This window comes from Castor canadensis, chromosome 13 (assembly GCF_047511655.1).
Source record: "Castor canadensis chromosome 13, mCasCan1.hap1v2, whole genome shotgun sequence".
Lineage (NCBI taxonomy): Eukaryota > Metazoa > Chordata > Mammalia > Rodentia > Castoridae > Castor > Castor canadensis.
In genome coordinates, this window is record NC_133398.1 from 22,842,893 (window position 1) to 22,862,899 (window position 20,007).

General features: G+C 35.7%; 1 protein-coding gene across 1 annotated transcript in view; it reads left to right on the plus strand.

The window, feature by feature from the left end:
• Positions 1-20,007, plus strand: part of Shoc1 (shortage in chiasmata 1) — a 103,616-nt gene that overhangs the window by 39,905 nt on the left and 43,704 nt on the right. The window contains exons 7-12 of the mRNA XM_074051260.1: positions 2,962-3,127; positions 3,631-3,718; positions 5,723-5,876; positions 13,118-13,219; positions 14,536-14,644; positions 18,508-18,602. Of these exons, the coding sequence (XP_073907361.1) occupies positions 2,962-3,127; positions 3,631-3,718; positions 5,723-5,876; positions 13,118-13,219; positions 14,536-14,644; positions 18,508-18,602 (714 nt within the window). The remainder of the gene's footprint in view (positions 1-2,961; positions 3,128-3,630; positions 3,719-5,722; positions 5,877-13,117; positions 13,220-14,535; positions 14,645-18,507; positions 18,603-20,007) is intronic.

Below are 20,007 nucleotides of genomic sequence, written 5' to 3' on the forward strand. Positions count from 1 at the left end.
GAAACTGGTTTCCCTGTTTTTTCTGTCTTCCTGTCATTGCCCTTGGTGTTGTTATTGTCCCTGTATTGTGTGCAGTTTAGTATTTTCTAGCTTGTAATAATAGCACTGGTGATATTTAGAATGGAAGGGTGAGAGGAGATGGGAAGCAAAGAAGTTAAAGGAAAAGGGAAAAACAAGCAAGTAGAAAAAAACTAAACAAAGAAACAAACAAAAAAAGTTTCAAAGATATAAACAGGGAGAGACAGCATACTAATCAACCGTAAGCTGAAAAGGCATTAGAGAAACAGAGAGAGGATTGAAAATAAAAAAAATTTTTAAATAAATTTAAAAATAACATAAAATAAAAATAAAAATAAAAAATAAATAAATGAAAAATATATATATATAAAATCTCCAAGTGCAAATGCAATAAAGCTTCAGCCTTAATAATTTTGGTGTTCATCCCTCAGCGACCAATCCTGGAGATGGTGCCTCAGAAGTAGTTCTGTGGTTGTCTCATCAAAGGGGAAAAAGAGTGGAAAAACCAAAATAAAACAAAATTGCACAAAACAAAATAAAACCCCACAAAGTGTCCCAAGTTCAAATGCAATACAGTTTCAGTAAGTTTTTCGGCATGCAAGTGTAGTTTGGTTGTTGTCTCATCAAAGGTAGGGAGAGAGAAAAGAAAAAAAAAAAAAAAGAGTCTGGAGACAGTTCTGTGAATGGCTATCTGTGGCTGTGGCTCACCTGCCCACTGCTGTCAGCCTGCTGTTGCTGGAGGCTTTATTTATGCAGATCTCAGGGGTGAGCTTAACACTAACCTGGCCCTGGAGGCTTTGCTTACTCAAAGTTCTCCTGTGAGCGAGCCACTACTACAAGCTTTCCCCTTTCCAAACACACTGGGGGAGGTGACACTGCACCCGCTTTCTTAGGCTAGCGTGTTTATTTACAGCCCACAGGGGAAGTGGGCCTTCCCCCCTCTCCTGTGGAGTTTTCCTCCCACCACTGCTTTTACAAGCTTTCCTGCTTCTGGTTGCTGGGCATGTGCTGCTGCTCCTGCCTTCTCCAGCCCAGCTTGTTTGTTTACAGCTCATATGGGAAGTGGGTCTTCCCACCTCTCCTGTGGAGTTTTCCTCTCTCCACCACTTTTACAAACTTTCCCGCTCCTGGTTGCTGAGCGTGGGCCACCACTCCTGCCTTCTCCAGCCCGGCTTGTTTATTTACAGTTCTGTGAGGGATTCCCCTCCCCCCCTTCAGTGCTCAGGGTGCCCCACCCTCTTTGCTAAGTGTCTTTTTTGTTGTTATTGCTTATATTACTCAGTTTCTCTTTTTTCCCTGGGTAGGGGTTGGTCTTTCCAGGGGGCTATGCTGATCTGGCCCAGGGTTGTCTGTGGGAGTACTGTGTACTGCTTAGCTTACTTTGTCCGGTCTTCCCAAGCCGTCTGGACGCTGGCGTCTGGCGGCGGCACAGGAGCCCTCCTGGTTTCTCCGTTTAACGTGAAGTGGAGATGCTCTGTGCAGGCTGGAGGTGTAGAGGAGTCAAAGTTTTGCCTCTTCTCAGTGGTTTTTCCTGTAAGGTGTGTCTCCAGTGTCTCTCCCAAGATTTTACTTTAGGAGTCATGCTTTCTGCTTCTTCCCTCTAGCCACCATCTTGAATTTTCCCTCATAACTTTATGTCATGAGATGTCCCCATATACTCCTAGAAATATCAGAATGTGGCACTAGGTTGGAAGATGGCTGGAGGGTCTCTGTTTAGAACAGGAAAGTAAGGTTCAGATAGAAACTAGTGCTGTTTTTACTGCTAATATGACTTCATAAATATTTGCAGAATGGGTTGTGTGAACAGACCAGCTTTAACTTTCTTAGATAAGCACTCCTTAGTCATAGATCTGATTGACTGGTTTTCCTTAGTATGTCATGGAAAGCTTTTATTTATGAGATTGTCAGAAACTCAGGTTCAGATAATCTTTTAAGCTAGTTTATATCTCAAGTTCTCTTTTGACATATCCATTTAGTACTAGTCAAATGAATGTTCCCTGCCTGCTCGCCTTACACCATGTATTTATTAGGCACATGCATACCACTTATAGAGATACCATTGCCTGAAACGACATATTGTTCCTCTCATGACATTCTACCATCACATCACTGAAAGACTGTCCCCATTGCCCCTATCACCACCACCCAAGGTGGCTTTTACATTGGAGTTTGGCTTTTTTGAGTAACCCATTGTCTGAGCATATATTTTTATTTTTTATTTTTTCACTCAGGAGCTTACTGGAGAAAGGGGGGAGGTTTATGTTCCCTTCCACAGCTCAGAAACTGTTAAAGATCTCGCAGTTAGCCAAGATTCTAAAGTAACCCAAACACAATAGGGAGAAGTAAAAAGGAAAAATTTAGACCAGCAATTAACTATTAGCAGTAGTGTTTCTTAATATGTAAGATATATCTTCTCAACAAAATACTTTGCTGTATAATTGTCACTATAATTAACTTTATGTACATATCTTTATAATGTTAGGATCAGGGTTGGTTTCATTTTCAGGCGTTGTAGGCCATCTCCATTCCCCACATGAGAGTCTCTGAGGGAAGAACTGGAGATTTGCAAGTTAAAATGATGCAGAGAAACAGAAGACCAGAGTTAGCCAAAGTCCAATGCTTTTATTTCTTTAAACTGTTGCTGCTATTTTGAAGCACAGATTTTTTTCCTCCATTGATTAAACTAGTCTTTTTCCAAAGTGTAAGTCATTATAATATAACTGTTTCAGAATATTTGGCTACTGCTCAGTGTAATATTAAAATTTATTGAGCTTTTTTCTGTGTTCCAGGACTATGTTACATTCTTTATAGGCATAGTACAGTGAAGAGCTAAAGGTTAAAATGTGTTTGATGAACCCAATTATAACTTAATGGTTGATTATAGTAACTGTCTAGTTTCATTTATATAACTTTCAGACATTTTTCCTTTATTTTTCTTTTCAGATTCATGTATTGATGATCAAGAAGTAATGTTTGTAAATGATTTGATGACCTATAAAAGTCACCTACCAACTTTGAATCCTCTTTTGAGTAGACAAAAACCACATTTAGTAAAGGACCCCCTTTTAGATATCAAAGGACAGATCTGCAATGAAGCTAATTTTTTTAGGTATGTAATTGCCTAATGCTGTAATCTTTTTGACAGTACTAGGGATTGAATTTAAGGCATTGCACTTGGTATGCAGGCAGTTTGCCACCGAAGCCACTCTACCAGCCCTTTCTGCGTTGGTTATTTTTGAGATGGGGTCTAGCTTTATTCCTAGACTAGCCTGGTCCTTGAACCTCCTATTTGTGCTTCCACATGTAGCTGAAATGACAGGCCCAGACCACTGCAGCCAAACATTGGTTGAGATGATGTCTTGTGAACTTACTGCCCTGCTGGCCTCCAACTCTAGTCCTACTGATCTCTTTCTCCCAAGTAGTTAGGATTAGAGACCACAGCACCCAGTCCAATGCTATAAATATTTTAATAGAAGAAAATATTCTTTGTACAATCACAAGTTTAGATGTTAACCTCTACTTTTATTTTAATCATCGTGTGTCTTGATTGGCTCTATTTGTTTTTTAATTTGCTTTAGTAAGCACTAAATAATGTTTATTTATTGTTTTAAGGGAATGTTTCTCTTTTCAAGAAGATTTGGAAAGTTTTGTGAAAGAAGATTCTTACATGGATAACGAAAAATTTTGTCTGGAGAAACTAGTAGGTTTAAATGAAGTAAAGAAACATGCTTCTATAAATTTTAGTAATTTACATTGTTTACAGTTGTCATTTTAAAAAGATTTGACAATGGGTTGAATATGTATCAGTTAAGGAATCAAATTTACTTCTAAATAGTGATTCTTGTAAAGATCAGTTAGAGTTGAATCAACATGGGTTGTAACACATGGGTACATGAAAGCAATAATAGGAATCTTTCTGTATAGCTATGCTTAACTCAACTAGCAAAAACACTTTGTCTTTCTTATTATGCATATGTCCTTTCTTCAACAAAATCAGTGATAAGGGCAGAATGGGACCTGCCTGAAACTGAGGAGAGGAGGAGGGGAAGGGTGGTGGAGGGGGGCAGGGTGGAGAAATGACCCAAACAATGTATGCACATGTGAATAAATAAACAAAAAAAAAAGTGGTTCTTGGCCTTAGCTGAACATGGGAATTACCTTAAGAATTAAAATAAAAAGGTTGAAGCCTGGGTCCTACCCAAACATTTTTATTTAATTGGTCCAATGTGCAGCCCAGGTGTAGAGAATTTTTAAACTCTCTCTCATAATTCTAAGGAAATTAAATAGTCGTATCTAATTTAAAAATTGGAAACTGGAGCTAGAAATGTTGTGAGTTATGTACAAAGCAGATTGTACTTAAGTTAGAAGAGAAGTGATTTCATTGGGGAACTAAGAATATAGATTGTCTAAAACTGAATTTTAAGTGCTGCCAGTGTATAATAAGGAAAACAGCATCTTTGCATATTAAAGGTGAAACTTCTCAAATATAGCCTCTACCCCCCCTTTTTTTGGCTGTACTAGGGCTTGAACTAGGGGCCTTTTGCTGGATAGGTGCTCTACTACTTGAACCATACCCCCAGAAACCCTGCTTTTTTTAGCATACAATTCTAGTAGCTCATAAAGTTGTTATGGTATTAGTAGATAAAGAATTCTAGCAATTGGGGCCACAAATTGCAGTTAAACAAACTTGAAAATTTAGACCCATATAAAATAGATTCATTCACTACTTAAAAAAATTTTTAGAACTAAAAATGTTTTATATTTGGGGCTTTTAATACATTCAAAGGACATACATATAATTCACTTAAGGCATTTAAAGGGCTTCGTTATAGTTAAAGTTGTAACATATTTGGGGAAAATACTGATTTGACTATTGGCCTCTCCTGTAGTCCTCCTTCCTTTCCCCTGTTAATCGTGAGAGTGGCACACAGTCAGTCATTCCCATGTGTTGAGGATTCTAGTCTGTAGGGATGAAAAAAAAGCATATTCCATGGGGTACAATAAATATTAATTCAGTTCCATTATATCTTTTCATTTCTCCCCATTTTCCATCTCTCATTTGCTGTAGTGATTGTTTTTAATTTAGAATTTTAAACTTTTGCTGTTAGCCAAAAAGAAGCTACTTCTACAGCTAGAGCTACTGTACTTAGATAATGAGTAACCATAGAAGACATTACTGAAAGAGAACATTGCTTGTAATAAGAATATATTTTGGTTGCTACACTTCCCTGTTTTTTAAAAGTATGTGTAGCATTTAAAAATTGAGTGTGCGAGCTGGGTGCCAGTGGTGCATGCTTGTAATCCCAGCTACTTGGGAACCTGAGATCTTGAGGATCACAGTTTTAGGCCAGCCTGAACAAATAGTTCATGAGGCCCCATTTCTAAAATACTAGAGCAAAATTGGCTAGAGGTGTGGTTCAGTGGTAGAGTGCCTGTTTTATAAGCCTGAAATCCTAGGTTCAAACCCCAGTCCCATCCCCTCAAAAAAATTTGAATGTGAACTTAAAGTTTAGTATGTGAACTAGAGGTGTATGCTCTGCAAGCATGAAGCCCTGAGTTCAAACCCCAATCCCACCAAAAATAAATAAATAAATAATGCGAAATTTCATATGCTATGTAAGCAAAAACATACTAACTTATGAATTCAAAAATATTTACTTGGAAAACCTCCCTAAGTACTTCTTTTAATTTTATATTATTTCAGCCGTCAACTTTTCCTTCTGAGTTTGAATTCTTAATGTCTACAAGCCTCAAACAAGAAATTGATATTCCATCACTCTCAGAACCGAAGCCATCATTAAACTTAATGCCAGAAATCATATATTATGTAAATGAAAATGAAAAACTTTTCAAAAGAGGTGAGAATTACTTTTAAAATGTATTTCTTATAAAAATCATTTACTCTTATTTACTAAAATACTTTTGTAAAAAGATTTTATAAAAATTTTTAAGTGTCAGAATTGTTATTGATCAGACTCTTTTAATATTGTTATTCTTTTCTTCCCCTAATACCAGAGATTGAACCCAGAACCACGTGCGTGCTAGGCAAGTGCTCTACCACTGAGCCATATCTCTAGCCTTGTCATTCTCTTTATACTACTTTCAAACTTAAAGCTGCTCTAAAATTGATCTAACTTTTTCAAAATAATTATACAAATAAAGCTAAAACACCTGTGACTTATACTGATTTTTGAATAATTGTTTTCTTATGTATAATGAAAGCTCTCGACTTCTGTATTAGGCCTTGGTTAACTATGGAGCTACTCACAAGGAAGATGCTCAGAATAAAGATTTGTGGAATCAGATGACTGAAAGAGTCATAAACTATAATTTAGATTTCATCCCAGTTAGTCTTAGTAAATATTTTTAATATTATTTTTAATGACAATTTGAACCCAAATAAATTCCATTTGAGATTAAAGATATATACCATCTGGAAGGAATATAAGGAGAATCTGTGATATCCACTGAGAACAGGAATAGTTGCCACCAACTAACTATAAGAATTCTTGCAGATAAAACTAAATCCAGTCCAGTATGATCATGCGTGCCTGTAATCCCAAATACTCGGGAGGTGGAAGCAGGAGAATTATGAGCTGAGGCCAGTCTGGGCAAAGTTAGCAAGACCCTATCTCAGAAACAAAATATAAATAAAAGGGCTGTGGATATGACTCAAGATGTGGAATGCTTGCCTCACACATGTGAGGCCCTGGGTTCAATCCCCAGGACCACACACACACACACACACACACACACACACAAAAGAAAGATGAAATTAAAGGAGTTATTAGCCTGTAAGTCAAAGAAAAGGAATGCAAAGCTAACTAAATAAGTGGATCAAATCCATACCAAAACTTGAAAATATGTCAGAGTTCAAAACTGCAGGATGGGCTGTGTGCCAATGGCTCACACCTGTAATCTTAGCTATTTGGGAAGCTGAGACAGGAAGGATCGAGGTTTGAGGCCAGCCCAGGCAAATAGTTCCAGAGACCCCATCTCCAAAATAACCAGAGCACAATGGACTGGAGGTGTGACTCAAGTGGTAGAGCACCTGCTTTGTAAGAGTGAAGCCTGAGTTCAAACCCCAGTCTCATCAAAAAAATAAAGAAAAAAGAAAACCAAAACTGCAGGGTGGACCATAGGCTTTTTAGCAGGACACAAATCTATGTTAATAGAACAAGTGACTTTACTGAGTAACTATACTGTCATATTCCCAGCCTTCACTAGGCTCAGATGTTATATTAAGAACAGAGAAATTGCCAGAGACCCTCTAACAAGAAAAGTTATATAAGCCAGTAAAAGGACAGGGGATGGGCAGAGTTCCAGGTACCTTTGGGTTGAGTCAGCAACACAGATTAACTGCTTAGTACAGCAGTGAAGTTGCCCATTACAAGGATATCTATTTCCCATGGTCAAATGATAAATAAAATTATCTTAATAAAAATGGAATCACTTCATATATGGTCTTTCTGTGACTGGCTTTTTTCACTTAGCATAATATTTTAAGTTTATTTATATTATAGCATGTTATCAGTACTTCATTCCTTTTTATAGCCTAATAATAATACATTGTAGGAATGTATCACATTTTGTTTTCCATACATCTATTCATGGATGTTTGGGTTGTTTCTTCCCTTTAGCTATTACAAATAATCCTCCTTTGAACATTCATGTACAGGTTTTTGTGCACACATATATTTTCATTTTCTTGGGTATTTGCCTAGAAGTGGAATTGCTGGATCGTATAGTAACTCTGTGTTTAATTTTTTTGAGGAATTGGCAGAATGTTTTCTGAAGTGGCTACACATTTTTTCATTCCCATCAGTAATGTATGATGGGTTCTAATTACCCATTTCCTTGCCAAAACTCATTAGCTAACTTTTTCATAGCTCTCTAGTGGTGTGAAGCAGCGTCTCACCGTGCCTTTGATTTGCATTTCCCAGATGGCTAACGATGTTGGGAATCTTTTTTTTTTTTTTGGTGGTTCCGGAGTTTGAACTCAGGACTCATGCTTGCTAAGTAGGCACTCTACAACTTAATCCACTCCACCAGCCCTTTTTTTGTGTTGGGTATTTTCAGGATAAGTTCTCACTTTCATTTTGCCCAGGCTGTTTTGTACCATGATCCTTGAATGTCTGCCTCCTGAGTAGCTAGAATTGTACATGTGAGCCATCGGTGTCTGGCTATGCTGAGGATTTTTCCATGTACTTATTGATCATTTTTATATCTTCTTTGGAGGAATGTCTGCTTATATTCTTTGCCCCATTTTTAATTGGGTTATTTTTCTGTTTTATTCAACTACTTAAATTTTTAAGGAAATTTTTTAGAAAAAATTATATATATTTAAGGTATGGATCATGATTTTTTGATATATGTATACATAGTGAAGTTATTACCACAAGCAGGCTAATTAACATAGCCATCACCTCATGTCATAACATTTTTATGAGTGTGAGAATCCCTACAATATGCTTTCTTAGCAATTTCAAGTGTACATCATTAATTGTAGTCACTATGCTCTAAATTCTTACATAAACTTTACATCTTCTAATTGAGTTTGCTCCTTTAACCATTATCCTCTCCTTTCCCCACCACTAGCTCCTACAACCACCTTTCTAATCTGTTTCTGTGAGTTCAGCTTTTTTACACACCACATATGAATGAGATGACAGTATTCATATTTCACTGTCAGCCCTGTTTCGTTCAGCCTAATGTCTCCCAGTTCATCCGTGTTGTCACAAATGGCAGGATTTCCTTCTTTTTATGGCTGAATAATATTCCATTACATGTGCACATGCACTCCTTAACTCATGATGGGATTCTGATAAGCCCACCATAAGTTGAAAATATTTTAAGTGGAAAATGCATTTAATATACCCAGTTACCAAACAGAGTAGCTTAGCAACACAGTATACTGTATTGTATTTGTTTACCTTCATAAATCACATGGCTGAGAGTTGTAGCTTAACGCCACTGCCCTGAATCCTGACAGAGTCTCCTACCACACATCACTAACCAATGAAAAGATAAAAATTCAAAGTACAGTTTCTACTGAACGTGTATCATTTTCACACAAGTTGAAATAATAACTGGATCATGTGAGCTCGGAGTTGTCTACATTTCCATTATCTGTCATCCACTGACAGACTCCTTGGTTGGTCTCATATCTTGCTAATGTGAATGCTGCAGTGAATATGGAAGTCAGCATATGTCTTTGAGATAGTGATCTTATTTCCTCTGGCTGTATATGCCCAGAAGTAGGATTCCTAGATCTTACTGTAGTTCTGTCTTAATCTTTTGAAGAACTTCCACAGTGTTTTCCACAATGGCTATACTAGTTTACATTCCTACACACAATATGTGTGTTCCCTTTATTTTTTGGATTATCATTAGCATATAGAAACAAACTGATTTTTTTAATTTTTGAGTTTGTATCCTGCAATTTTCCTGAATGCCTTTAGTAGTTCTAAATTTTTTGGCAGAGTCTTTAAGGTTTTTTATATATATATATAAATCACAATGTCTGCAAAGAATTTAACTTCTTCCTTTCCAACTTGGAGGCCTTTTGTTTCTTTTTCTTACCTCATACTCTGGCAGTACTTTTAGTGCTATGTTGAATAGAAGTGATGAAAGTGGACATCCCTTTTCTTGTTCCTGATCTTAGAGGAAAAATTTTCAACTTTGCATTGTCAAGTATGATGTTAGACTGTGGGATTTTCATAGGTGGCTTTTACTTGTTAAGTACATTCCTCTGTATCTAGTTTGTTGAGCGTTCTTGTCATGAAAGGGCATTAAATTTTGGCAAATGTCTTTTCTGTACTCTTGACATGATTGTATGGTTCTTGTTCTTCATTCTGCTAATGTGTTGTATCACATTTGATTTGTGTGTACTGAACCATCCTTGCATCTCAGTGCAAAACCTCACTTGATCCATGGTATACAATCTTTTTAATGTGCTGTCAAATTCAGTTTTATAATGTTTTGTTGAAGATTTAAACATTTTTATCTTTTGTATTTGGATAATCATGGGACTAAAATCTTCCTGTTGATACAGTGCATTACATTAACTATATTTGAGGTATTAAATCAACTGTGTATTACTGTACTAAATCCTACTGTGGTTACTAGGTTATTGATTTTCATGTCTATACCTATAAGAAGTATTGGTCTGTATTTTCTTTTGATGTCTTTGGTTTGGATATCAGGAAAATACTGGTTTCATATGATGACTTGAAGATCATTTACTCTTCTATTTTTAGGATTGACTGAATAATTGATGTTAATTTTTCTTTAAATGTTTAGTAGAACTCATCCACTGAAAGCAACTGAGCCAAAGGCATTGCTTTCTGAGTAGTTGATTACTACAGAATTCTATTTAATTACAAAAATGCCAAGATTTATAGTTAAAAAGTTAGATGGATAAATTGTCCCACAGATTACTAAATCTGTTAATTTGTATGGAGTCTTTTTCTTGTTGCTTTTTGGATAGGGTAATTTCTATTGCTCTGTTTTCAATTCATTGACTCACGTTACCTCTAATTTTCTGTTAAGCTCATCCAGTGAGTTTTTTATTTCATATATTCATTCTTAGAATTTCCATTTGTTCTTTTTTATAGTTTCTCTTTCTTTTCTGAGGGTTTTTTGCCCCTTCATTATAACAGCATTTTATATTCATTAATATAATGGTTACTGTGTGATGTTACTACTGCTTTAAAATCTTTGTATACTAATTTTAAAATCTGAGTCATTTCCTGGTTAATGTTCAGTGACATATTTTTGTTGATATGAGTCCCCTTTTCCTGTTTGTTCATTTTACTAAACATACCTAGATTGTATCCTGACATTGCACCTTGATACATTACTGAAATTGTATTCTGCAGTGTTCCTCTGAAAAAACTTGATTTTTTGTTGTTGTTTGTTTGCTTGCTTGTTGTAGTAGGCTGTTAACTTGGCTGAACTCAAACTACAAAATTTTTCTCCTCTGTGGTGGGAAGAAGCTGAAATCTCTAGTATGTATTTTTAGCCCTAACCTGATGTTCTTGGAGTCTTCCGCAAACATGTGCAGTTCAGTGATCAGCTAGAGATTTAGGTAGTTTATATAAAGTTTGAGGCTTCTTCTCTGTTACTCTCTCCTTTCCTGAATTCCCCCCTTCACTTTCCAGCTGCTGTGGTAACCACAAACTCTTGTTCAGGTACAACTGTCTTCTAGTTCAAGACAATAAGAACTCAAATTTTTATCCAAGTTTAGTTGCCCTAGTCAGTACCAACTAGGTCCTCTCTTAAAGTGAAAAGCTGTAAAAATGGGAAAATCACTCTGGCAATTCCCTTCCAGTTTCTGCCTGCTTTAGATTGTGGTATCTCTTGATGGTCATTTTATACATTTGTTCAGTTAGACATTTTATCTGCAGGAGGACTGGTCCAATAGGAGCTATTGTAGAAGCGAAGTTCCCTTCATACTGTTTTATATATTATACTTCAACTTTTTATATCCTAGATTTCTCTTAACTCTGGCCCACAAATGAGTTTTCCTTCTCTTTGTCCTTATTTCACTTTTAAGTCTACTTACTGTCATTCTAATAGGATTTAGAAGAGAAAAGTAATATGCATGTTTTATACTATCTTGAAGCAGAATATAGAAATACAATTTTGAAAGAAATTCTTTATAATCACCTGATTTGAATAAAAGCTAAGATCTTAGAGAAAGAGAAAGTTTTTGTGGAAAATATGCAAACTTCAAATCTTAATAGGGGTTTGAGAGTCTTCTTTTTTATTTAATTAATTTATTTATTTATTTATTTATAGTACTGGGGCTTGAATTCAGGGCCTACACCTTGGGCCACTCTACAAGCCTTATTTTGTGAAGGGTTTGTTTTGAGATAGGGTCTCATGAACTATTTGCTCAGACTGGCTTCAAACCAGTATCTTCCTGATTTCTGCCTCCTGAGTAGCTAGGATAACAGGCATGAGCCACTGGCTCAGGAAAAATCAAGATTAAAAAAGTTTTAATTAATGACAATGCATAGATTTGAAAAAAGATGTACAAATTCCAAACCCATAGAGAAGAAAAGCTCAACACAATAGAATTAATTGTATGGAAAATAAAAGTAAAGAACCAAAAGGAATTGGAAGTATAAGATTATAAAAGTACCACTTTTATCTGAATAAGTGAGTGGGCTAAACTTCTCTGTTAAAAGAGAGATTAGTTCTTAGATTAAATAAAAAAATCTAATTGCCATATTTCTGTTATTCTAAGATCCCAGCAACTATAAAACATTATCAACTTATTAAAAATGTTTAAGGGAAAGAAATATTATTAATGTACATTTCTGATTATAAGATAAGTCACATTCATAAGCAATAAAATATGGAAAGCTATCTTACATTCAAAGAATTACTATGTAAGGTGTTTACTTTTTAAATTTTTCTTTAAGATCACATTTGTTTATTTATTTATTTTGGAGGTACCAGGGTTTGAACTCAGAGCTTCTCGCTTGCTAGGCAGCACTCTGCCACTTGAGCCACTCCACCAGCTCTCTGTAGTTTTCATAAGGTTGTGCCTAAAAAGAAAAAAAGGACAAAAGGTTTATTTTTTTTTTAAGAGGGATAGGCAAAATGTGTCAGCTGAAAAAAGAAAGAAAAAATGGCATTATAGACATGGGCTAGGGATTTTGCTCAGTGATAGAGGGCCTGCCTACCATGTGTCAGGCCTTGGATTAAATGTCCAGCACCATCAATAGAACTACAACTAAATGGGGCTTATAAAGTTATCATGTGTTGATGAAGGTTAAATTTTTCAAAGTGACCTCATTCCTTAAACCTGGTAACTTATGGATTGCCCACTCTATCTTAGATTCTGATGATTATGTGGATTTTCCCACTTCTATATTCCCTTGATAATTTTGACAAATTAAATAAAAGGAAGTGTACATGAGGAAATAGTTATTAGCCTATGAAGTCTTCGGAAACCTAAATCTGCACTTCTCTCTAAAAGGAATACAATAAAGCAATAAGGATACTTTAAAAAACCACCAAACAGTGTTACACAAAATGAATTTAATGGTGCTTTTGTTGACAGTAGTTTTTTTCCTTTTTCTTTCAGATCCTCCTACCAAGCATGGAATTGATGTTGAGGATATAAAATGCAGCTCCACAGAGATTTTGACCATTCACAATCAGAGTGAACCACTGTCCAGTGAACCAGGTAGAAATTTTGAACAAACCATTGAGTTTATCAACATTACCTATATATAGATAAATGTGAATACATTCACCTAGGAGTCAGTTTTCATGTTTGATTATCATAATCCTGGTTGTCATTTTTCTCTTATCTGCCCTTCTGCATTCATCCTTTCAGAATCCTGTCAGTCTCAAAAGTAAGTAATTCTATGGAGGAAGTAGCATTAATATTAAAAGTAGAAATCTTAAAATGTAGCTCAGTACGATTTTATATTTTATGTCAGTGTTAGCAATTCTGTTGATCTTTACACTTTTTAAGTTTGACTTTTTAATCTCCTAGATTTTATTCTCTGCATGTCATTAGTGCATTATTATCTTACCAACCTGAAACCTGAGAATCAGCTTATGTTCCAGTATAATGCTCAATTATGTTGCTTTTGAAGTCATATTGATGGTACATTTATGATTAGATCACATTAATTACCTATTTGGAAGCTTGCTGTTTTGTTTATTAAAGTAATGAAACTACACTGATTACTTATAAATAAATGAAGATCCAGTTTTCAAGCTCACTCTATAAATTTATACCTCTGTGTCAGGCCATCTAGAGTCCAGACTCATGAAGGAATTACTCTTCATAGTACCATTTGCTTAACATCGCCAATATTTATTATGGTGATAAAAATAGTCCTAAGTTCTGACAACATAAACTGCCAGAATTAAAAAACATTATTGCACATAAAACTCTTAGAACTTATCTAAGTAAATTCAATAGTTTAGCTGTTGCTATAGTTTTTTTCATAGTTGAGATACCATGTGATAAATATATAATTCATTATAATAGATGGAAATTTAAGATTGTTATTTTGTATGTCAAGTGACCCACATTTCTTTTTTTGGTAGTGCTGGGGTTTTGAACTCAGTGTCTTGCACTTGCTAGGCAAGCAGTCTACCATTTCACCAGCCCTGTTTTGCTTTTTAGCCATTTTTCAGATAGGGTCTTGTACTTTTTTGCCTCTGGCACCTCAGCCTGCAATCCTGCTACCTATACCTCCTATATAGCTGGGATTACAGGCATGAAGCATCCACACCCAGCTTGTTTGTTGATATGGGGTCTTGCTAACTTTTTGCCCTGACTAACTTCAAATGGTGCCCTCCCAATTTCCTCCTGAGTGGCTGGGATTACAGGGATGAGCCACTGAGCCCAGTCCCCAAATTTCCTTTTTATTGAAATATTTTTGTTGTAATAGAATGACCAAACATAATAATTGCTTACCAAAAGTTCTAAATTTTACTCTTTTATATAATGTTATGTAAATTTATAATTTTCATATATTCCAGGAGATTTAGAACTACCACTAATTCAACTGAACTTAATAAGCCATCATTCTTCAGTGAATTCATTATGTGCAGGATTTCAGACATTTTCATTTCCTCCTCTTTGTAAAATGTAAGTAAAGATTATATGTAGAACCCAAGTTGCAATTCAGAACAAGCAGTTTTTAATTAAATTTCTCCACATTGAGGTAATTTCCATGATACTTATATGAAAAAATAAGGGATAATACAGTATCTACTGTAAGCAACTGGAGGCTGGGAATGTACCTCAGTGGTTGAGTGTTTGTCTAGCATGGATGAGGCTCTGGATTTGATCCCCACAACTGGAGGGAATACATGGTTGTATACATACATATTTGTTTTTATGCATAGAGTATCTTTAGAAGGGGATACAAGAAACAGGTAACATTGGTTGTACCCAAAAGGGAACTGGGTAATATGGCAATACGGAGATTTTTCACAACATGACCTTTTATAATAACTTTTAGAATTTTGAATGTGAATATGTTACCATTAAAAGTAAATAACTTGAAAATATTCACAGACTGACATTGGCTAGTATACTTCAGACCTTTCACTGGGTCCTTGCTGACAGCACTGCCTCTACTGACACCCATTACCATGAAAGGCAGCTGTGGTGTGTTAATTCTTTACGGCTGTCATAACAAATACACAGACTGCGTGGTATAAACAACAGAACTTTATTTCCTTATTGTTCTGAAAGCTACAAGTTCAAGAACTAAATGTTTAAAGGGTTGTTTTCATTCTAAGGCCTCTTGTCTTAGCTTATACATAGTTGCCTTCTCCCTTTGTGTTCCTAGTCTTACTTCCATCTTTGTCAGTGTCCTAATGACCTCTTATAAGGACACGTCATGTAGAATTAGGGTGCACCTTAGTGACCCCATTTAACCCAATTACTTCTTGAAAGGCCCTGTCTCCAAATATAGTCACATTCTGGGTACTGACATTAAGGATTCAACATATGGTTGGGGGGAGGGTACAATTTAGCCTATAATAAGTGATTTAACACTCTGAATTAGAGCCAGATTGCCTGTCCCTATCACTTACTCTGTGAATTTAATTGTTCTGTGCCTCAATTTTTTTGTCTGTAATACTGGGTAACCATGATGTCCATTTCAAGGAGTTTCCAGGAGATCTTATAAAAGATTTTTCATAGATCTCATGCCAGCAATAGCCAAGGATCACTGAATAAAGTGCATAGTGGTTGATCAGTAGATGTGGCTACTAACTTATTCCCCATAGGAGTACCAGGTATCATATCCCATGTCAAACAGAGAATATCCACTGGTCTTGTTCACCTCTGGCAGTGTGGTCTTAGTGTTTGGAAAACCAAACCTGTAGAACCAAAATGTAATTTAATGTTTTCCAGGATAGTCTTTTATCTTGGAATAAAGCCATTCTATTCTTGCTTCTTATTCCAGTTAGAAAACCAGGAACATAACCAGTACAGTTCCCCTTTTCCCTACTACAAACCTAGAACTTATTGTATCTGAAAATAACATTAAGGAGAATGTTAAGGAGAATTACAGGAATGTTTATAAGTCCCTGAAGAATTTTCCTAGGACTGGAAACTGTAGGACCTATGTGCTAGGTTTTGAGTTCTTAGTTATAATGGGCTGATCTTCTGGAGGAGAAGACTTTTGGATTATTGAAGCAACTAGAGTCAGAGCTCTAGACTCACCATTGGCCGCGTAGGTATCTGTAATGGTCTGTGTGGTGTCAAACTATAAAATGAAAAAGTGAACATTGAGGGCCGCAACCATGTTTACATTTTCTCTGTAAGAATTATTTACACTTGTGGGGTAGACCTGTGCTACACAGGACACATGGACTAGGACTGTCCACATCACATAAGACACCTAAAAATAGCATGGGAATAAGTATGGGACTTCACATAGCTTCTTTAAATGTCATTAGTCTCTTAGCTAAGGTGAAATGCAAAACATGCTGTATGCATTAGGCTTTTAAACTCTGCTATTACCCTAACCCTTCTGTTAAGGCAAATTAGCAATTAGAAAGACACTATCAGAAGTTAGTTTAATCTTGAATTTCAATTTAATATAAAATCACGCAGGTTATGTACCTATTGTTCTAACTCAAGTACCTAATGAGAATTTATGAAACAAGTCTTATCTGATGCATTATTGTTTGGCAAAATTGAAAGAAAAAAGGCTTTTTAATGAGTTAAAAGTAGAGCCATTTGGAAGCTGTCTCACCACTCCCTCATTCACCAGTAAGGAGAAACCACTTCATTTGGTACGCGACTATATAAACTTAAAGATAGGTACTTTAAATTGATTCAGGGCTGGGGGTGTGGCTCAAGCTCTGGAGAGCCTTCCTAGTAAGCCCAAAGTCCTGGGCTGCAGCCCCAGTATTGAAAATTGACTTATACCTCACCTATAAAACTAAAAACAAAAGGAGAAAGTATTACAAAAATAAAGCAGAAGTAAACAGTGAGTAATATATTGTACCTTTAACTTGTAGTCATTTTCATTTCAAAAACATGTTGGTTGGAAATAATACTCCATTAACAAATATTTTTAGTGCCTACCACATGTAGACTCTATGCTAAATTTTAGGGGACTAAAAGAAAAGTCCTTATGACAAAAGATTTTATTTCCATACTAACTGACTATTTATAAACATATTTTTGTGGCCAAAGAATGTATCAAATTCAGATGTCTTCAGAAAGCCCCATTAACAGCAAAAATATCTATGTTGGATATGGCTGACAGAAATATTTCCCTTTCCTTTTTTTCCTTATAATAATTGCCCACCAGTACCAATGGCTCACGCCTATAGCCCTAGCTACTTGGGAAGCTAAGATTAAGAGGATTGTGGCTCAAGGCCAGTCCTGCAAAATAGTTCATGAGACCGTATCTCCAAAAATAACCACAGCAAGATGAACTGGAGGTGTAGCTCAAGTGGTAGAGTGCCTGCTTATTGTAAGGATGAAGGCCTGAGTTTAAACCCTAGTCCCACCAAAAAAATACAGTAAATAATTACCTATAATCTTAGGTGTTTAATTGTCAAAGAAGCCTTGGTAAGATTCAAGAATTGTATAGATTCTCAAATTTTCTACTGTATGACCAGATTTTTTGATTATGTGGGTAAACTGGGTGGTTTAGATATAAAAATCTAGCTTTCTACTACCCTAGACTGTCAGTTTAACTAGCAGTACTCATAACTAGCATCTGCATATGTTCCATATGGTCAAATAAATGGAATACAATCAATGCTCAATCAGTGAAAATAAGAAGTTTGGTGCATAAGGAGCTTGTGAATCAGTGGTCTCTGCCCTACCAAGGATGGTAGCTTCCTAGCTACTGATGAACTGTGATTTACACTATCAAGCAGATTTTCTTCCTACTCCCCTTAGCAACCAAAACACACTGACATATACAACACACATCACTACTCACACATTACCAACATTGAAGGACCTGAACTACACATTAGGACCTAGGACTTTTGCATAGTGCTGATTCTTAGCTAGTAGAGGGTCCAGAATTTCTGTGTAAGTTGGACTGAGGGACAGCAGTTTTATAAAAAAGAAGAAGAAGAAGAAGAAGAAGGTACTATGTGCATGGTAAGCACAGCAGTTTTATTTATTTTGTATTTTTATTTTTGGTGATTTATAGGATTAGTATTATGATAGTTTGTGAACAGAAGTGCTAAAAATATCCCAAGTCAGTACATTGAAGGAAGTAGAGGCAAAATAGTTTATAAGCAAATGGTAATTACATAATGAAGTAATTAAGGAGTTTATAAATGACCAGACCTTCTCAGGGTTAGAAGAAGTACATGAAATTTGGTCTATGGAACTCTATTTTAATTAATACATTTAAAAAATAAAGTTAAGTTTTCTTTTTGTGTATGAAAATACTTAAAACATAATTTTTATGCAAAAGACCCAGTATTTTTTAATGAATTAAACTAATTCTTCTTTTCTAGTAGTTTGTATACTGCAGAAGAATCGGCTAAAAAGTATTGCATGCTCTGGCAATTTGAAAGCTGCAGAGGCTCTTTTAGCTCATTTTTGCTGACAGGTAAAGAGTGATTGCTTTTAAATGGTAAATAGTAAGCATAGGTGAAAACTACAATGAATAGAAATGTGGGATATTTTTCTTTGACTCTTTCTTAACACAAAATATATAGCTTAGCATAAAGCTATCTGTATTCTACAGCCAGCATTATACTTAACGGTGAAAAACTGAAACCATTCCCTCTAAAATCAGGAACGAGAAAAGGATGCCCACTATCTCCACTCTTATTCAACATAGTACTGGAATTCCTAGCCAGAACAATTAGGCAAGAAGAAGGAATAAAAGGAATACAAATAGGTAAAGAAACTGTCAAAATATCCCTATTTGCAGACGATATGATCCTATACCTTAAAGACCCAAAAAACTCTACTCAAAAGCTCCTAGACACCATCAACAGCTATAGCAAGGTAGCAGGATATAAAATCAATATAGAAAAATCATTAGCATTTCTATACACTAATAATGAACAAACTGAGAAAGAATATATGAAAACAATTCCACTTACAATAGCCTCAAAAAAAATCAAATACCTAGGTGTAAACCTAACAAAAGATGTGAACGACCTCTACAAGGAAAACTATAAACTTCTGAAGAAAGAGATTGAGGAAGACTATAGAAAGTGGAGAGATCTCCGATGGTCATGGATTGGTAGAATCAACATAGTAAAAATGTCTATACTCCCAAAAGTAATCTACATGTTTAATGCAATTCCCATCAAAATCCCAATGATATTCATCAAAGAGATTGAAAAATCTACCATTAAATTTATGTGGAAACACAAGAGGCCACGAATAGCCAAGGCAATACTCAGTAAAAAGAACAATGCTGGAGGTAATCACAATACCCGACTTCAAACTATATTACAAAGCAATAGCAATAAAAACAGCATGGTACTGGCACAAAAACAAACATGAAGACCAGTGGAACAGAATAGAGGACCCGGATATGAAGCCACATAACTATAACTAACTTGTCTTTGACAAAGGCGCTAAAAATATACGATGGAGAAATAGCAGCCTCTTCAACAAAAACTGCTGGGAAAACAATTAGCAGTCTGCAAAAAACTGAAACTAGATCCATGTTTATAACTCTATACCAATATTAACTCAAAATGGATCAAGCATCTTAATATCAGACCCCAAACTCTAAAGTTGGTACAGGAAAGAGTAGGAATACTTTGGAATTAATAGGTATAGGCAAGAACTTTCTCAGTGGAACCCCAGCAGCACAGCAACTAAGAGATAGCATAGATAAATGGGACTTCATAAAACTAAAAAGCTTCTGCTCAACAAAAGAAATGGTCTCTAAACTGAAAAGACCACCCACAGAGTGGGAGAAAATATTTGCCAGCTACACACCAGACAAAGGACTGATAACCAGAATATATAGGGAACTCAAAAAACTAAAT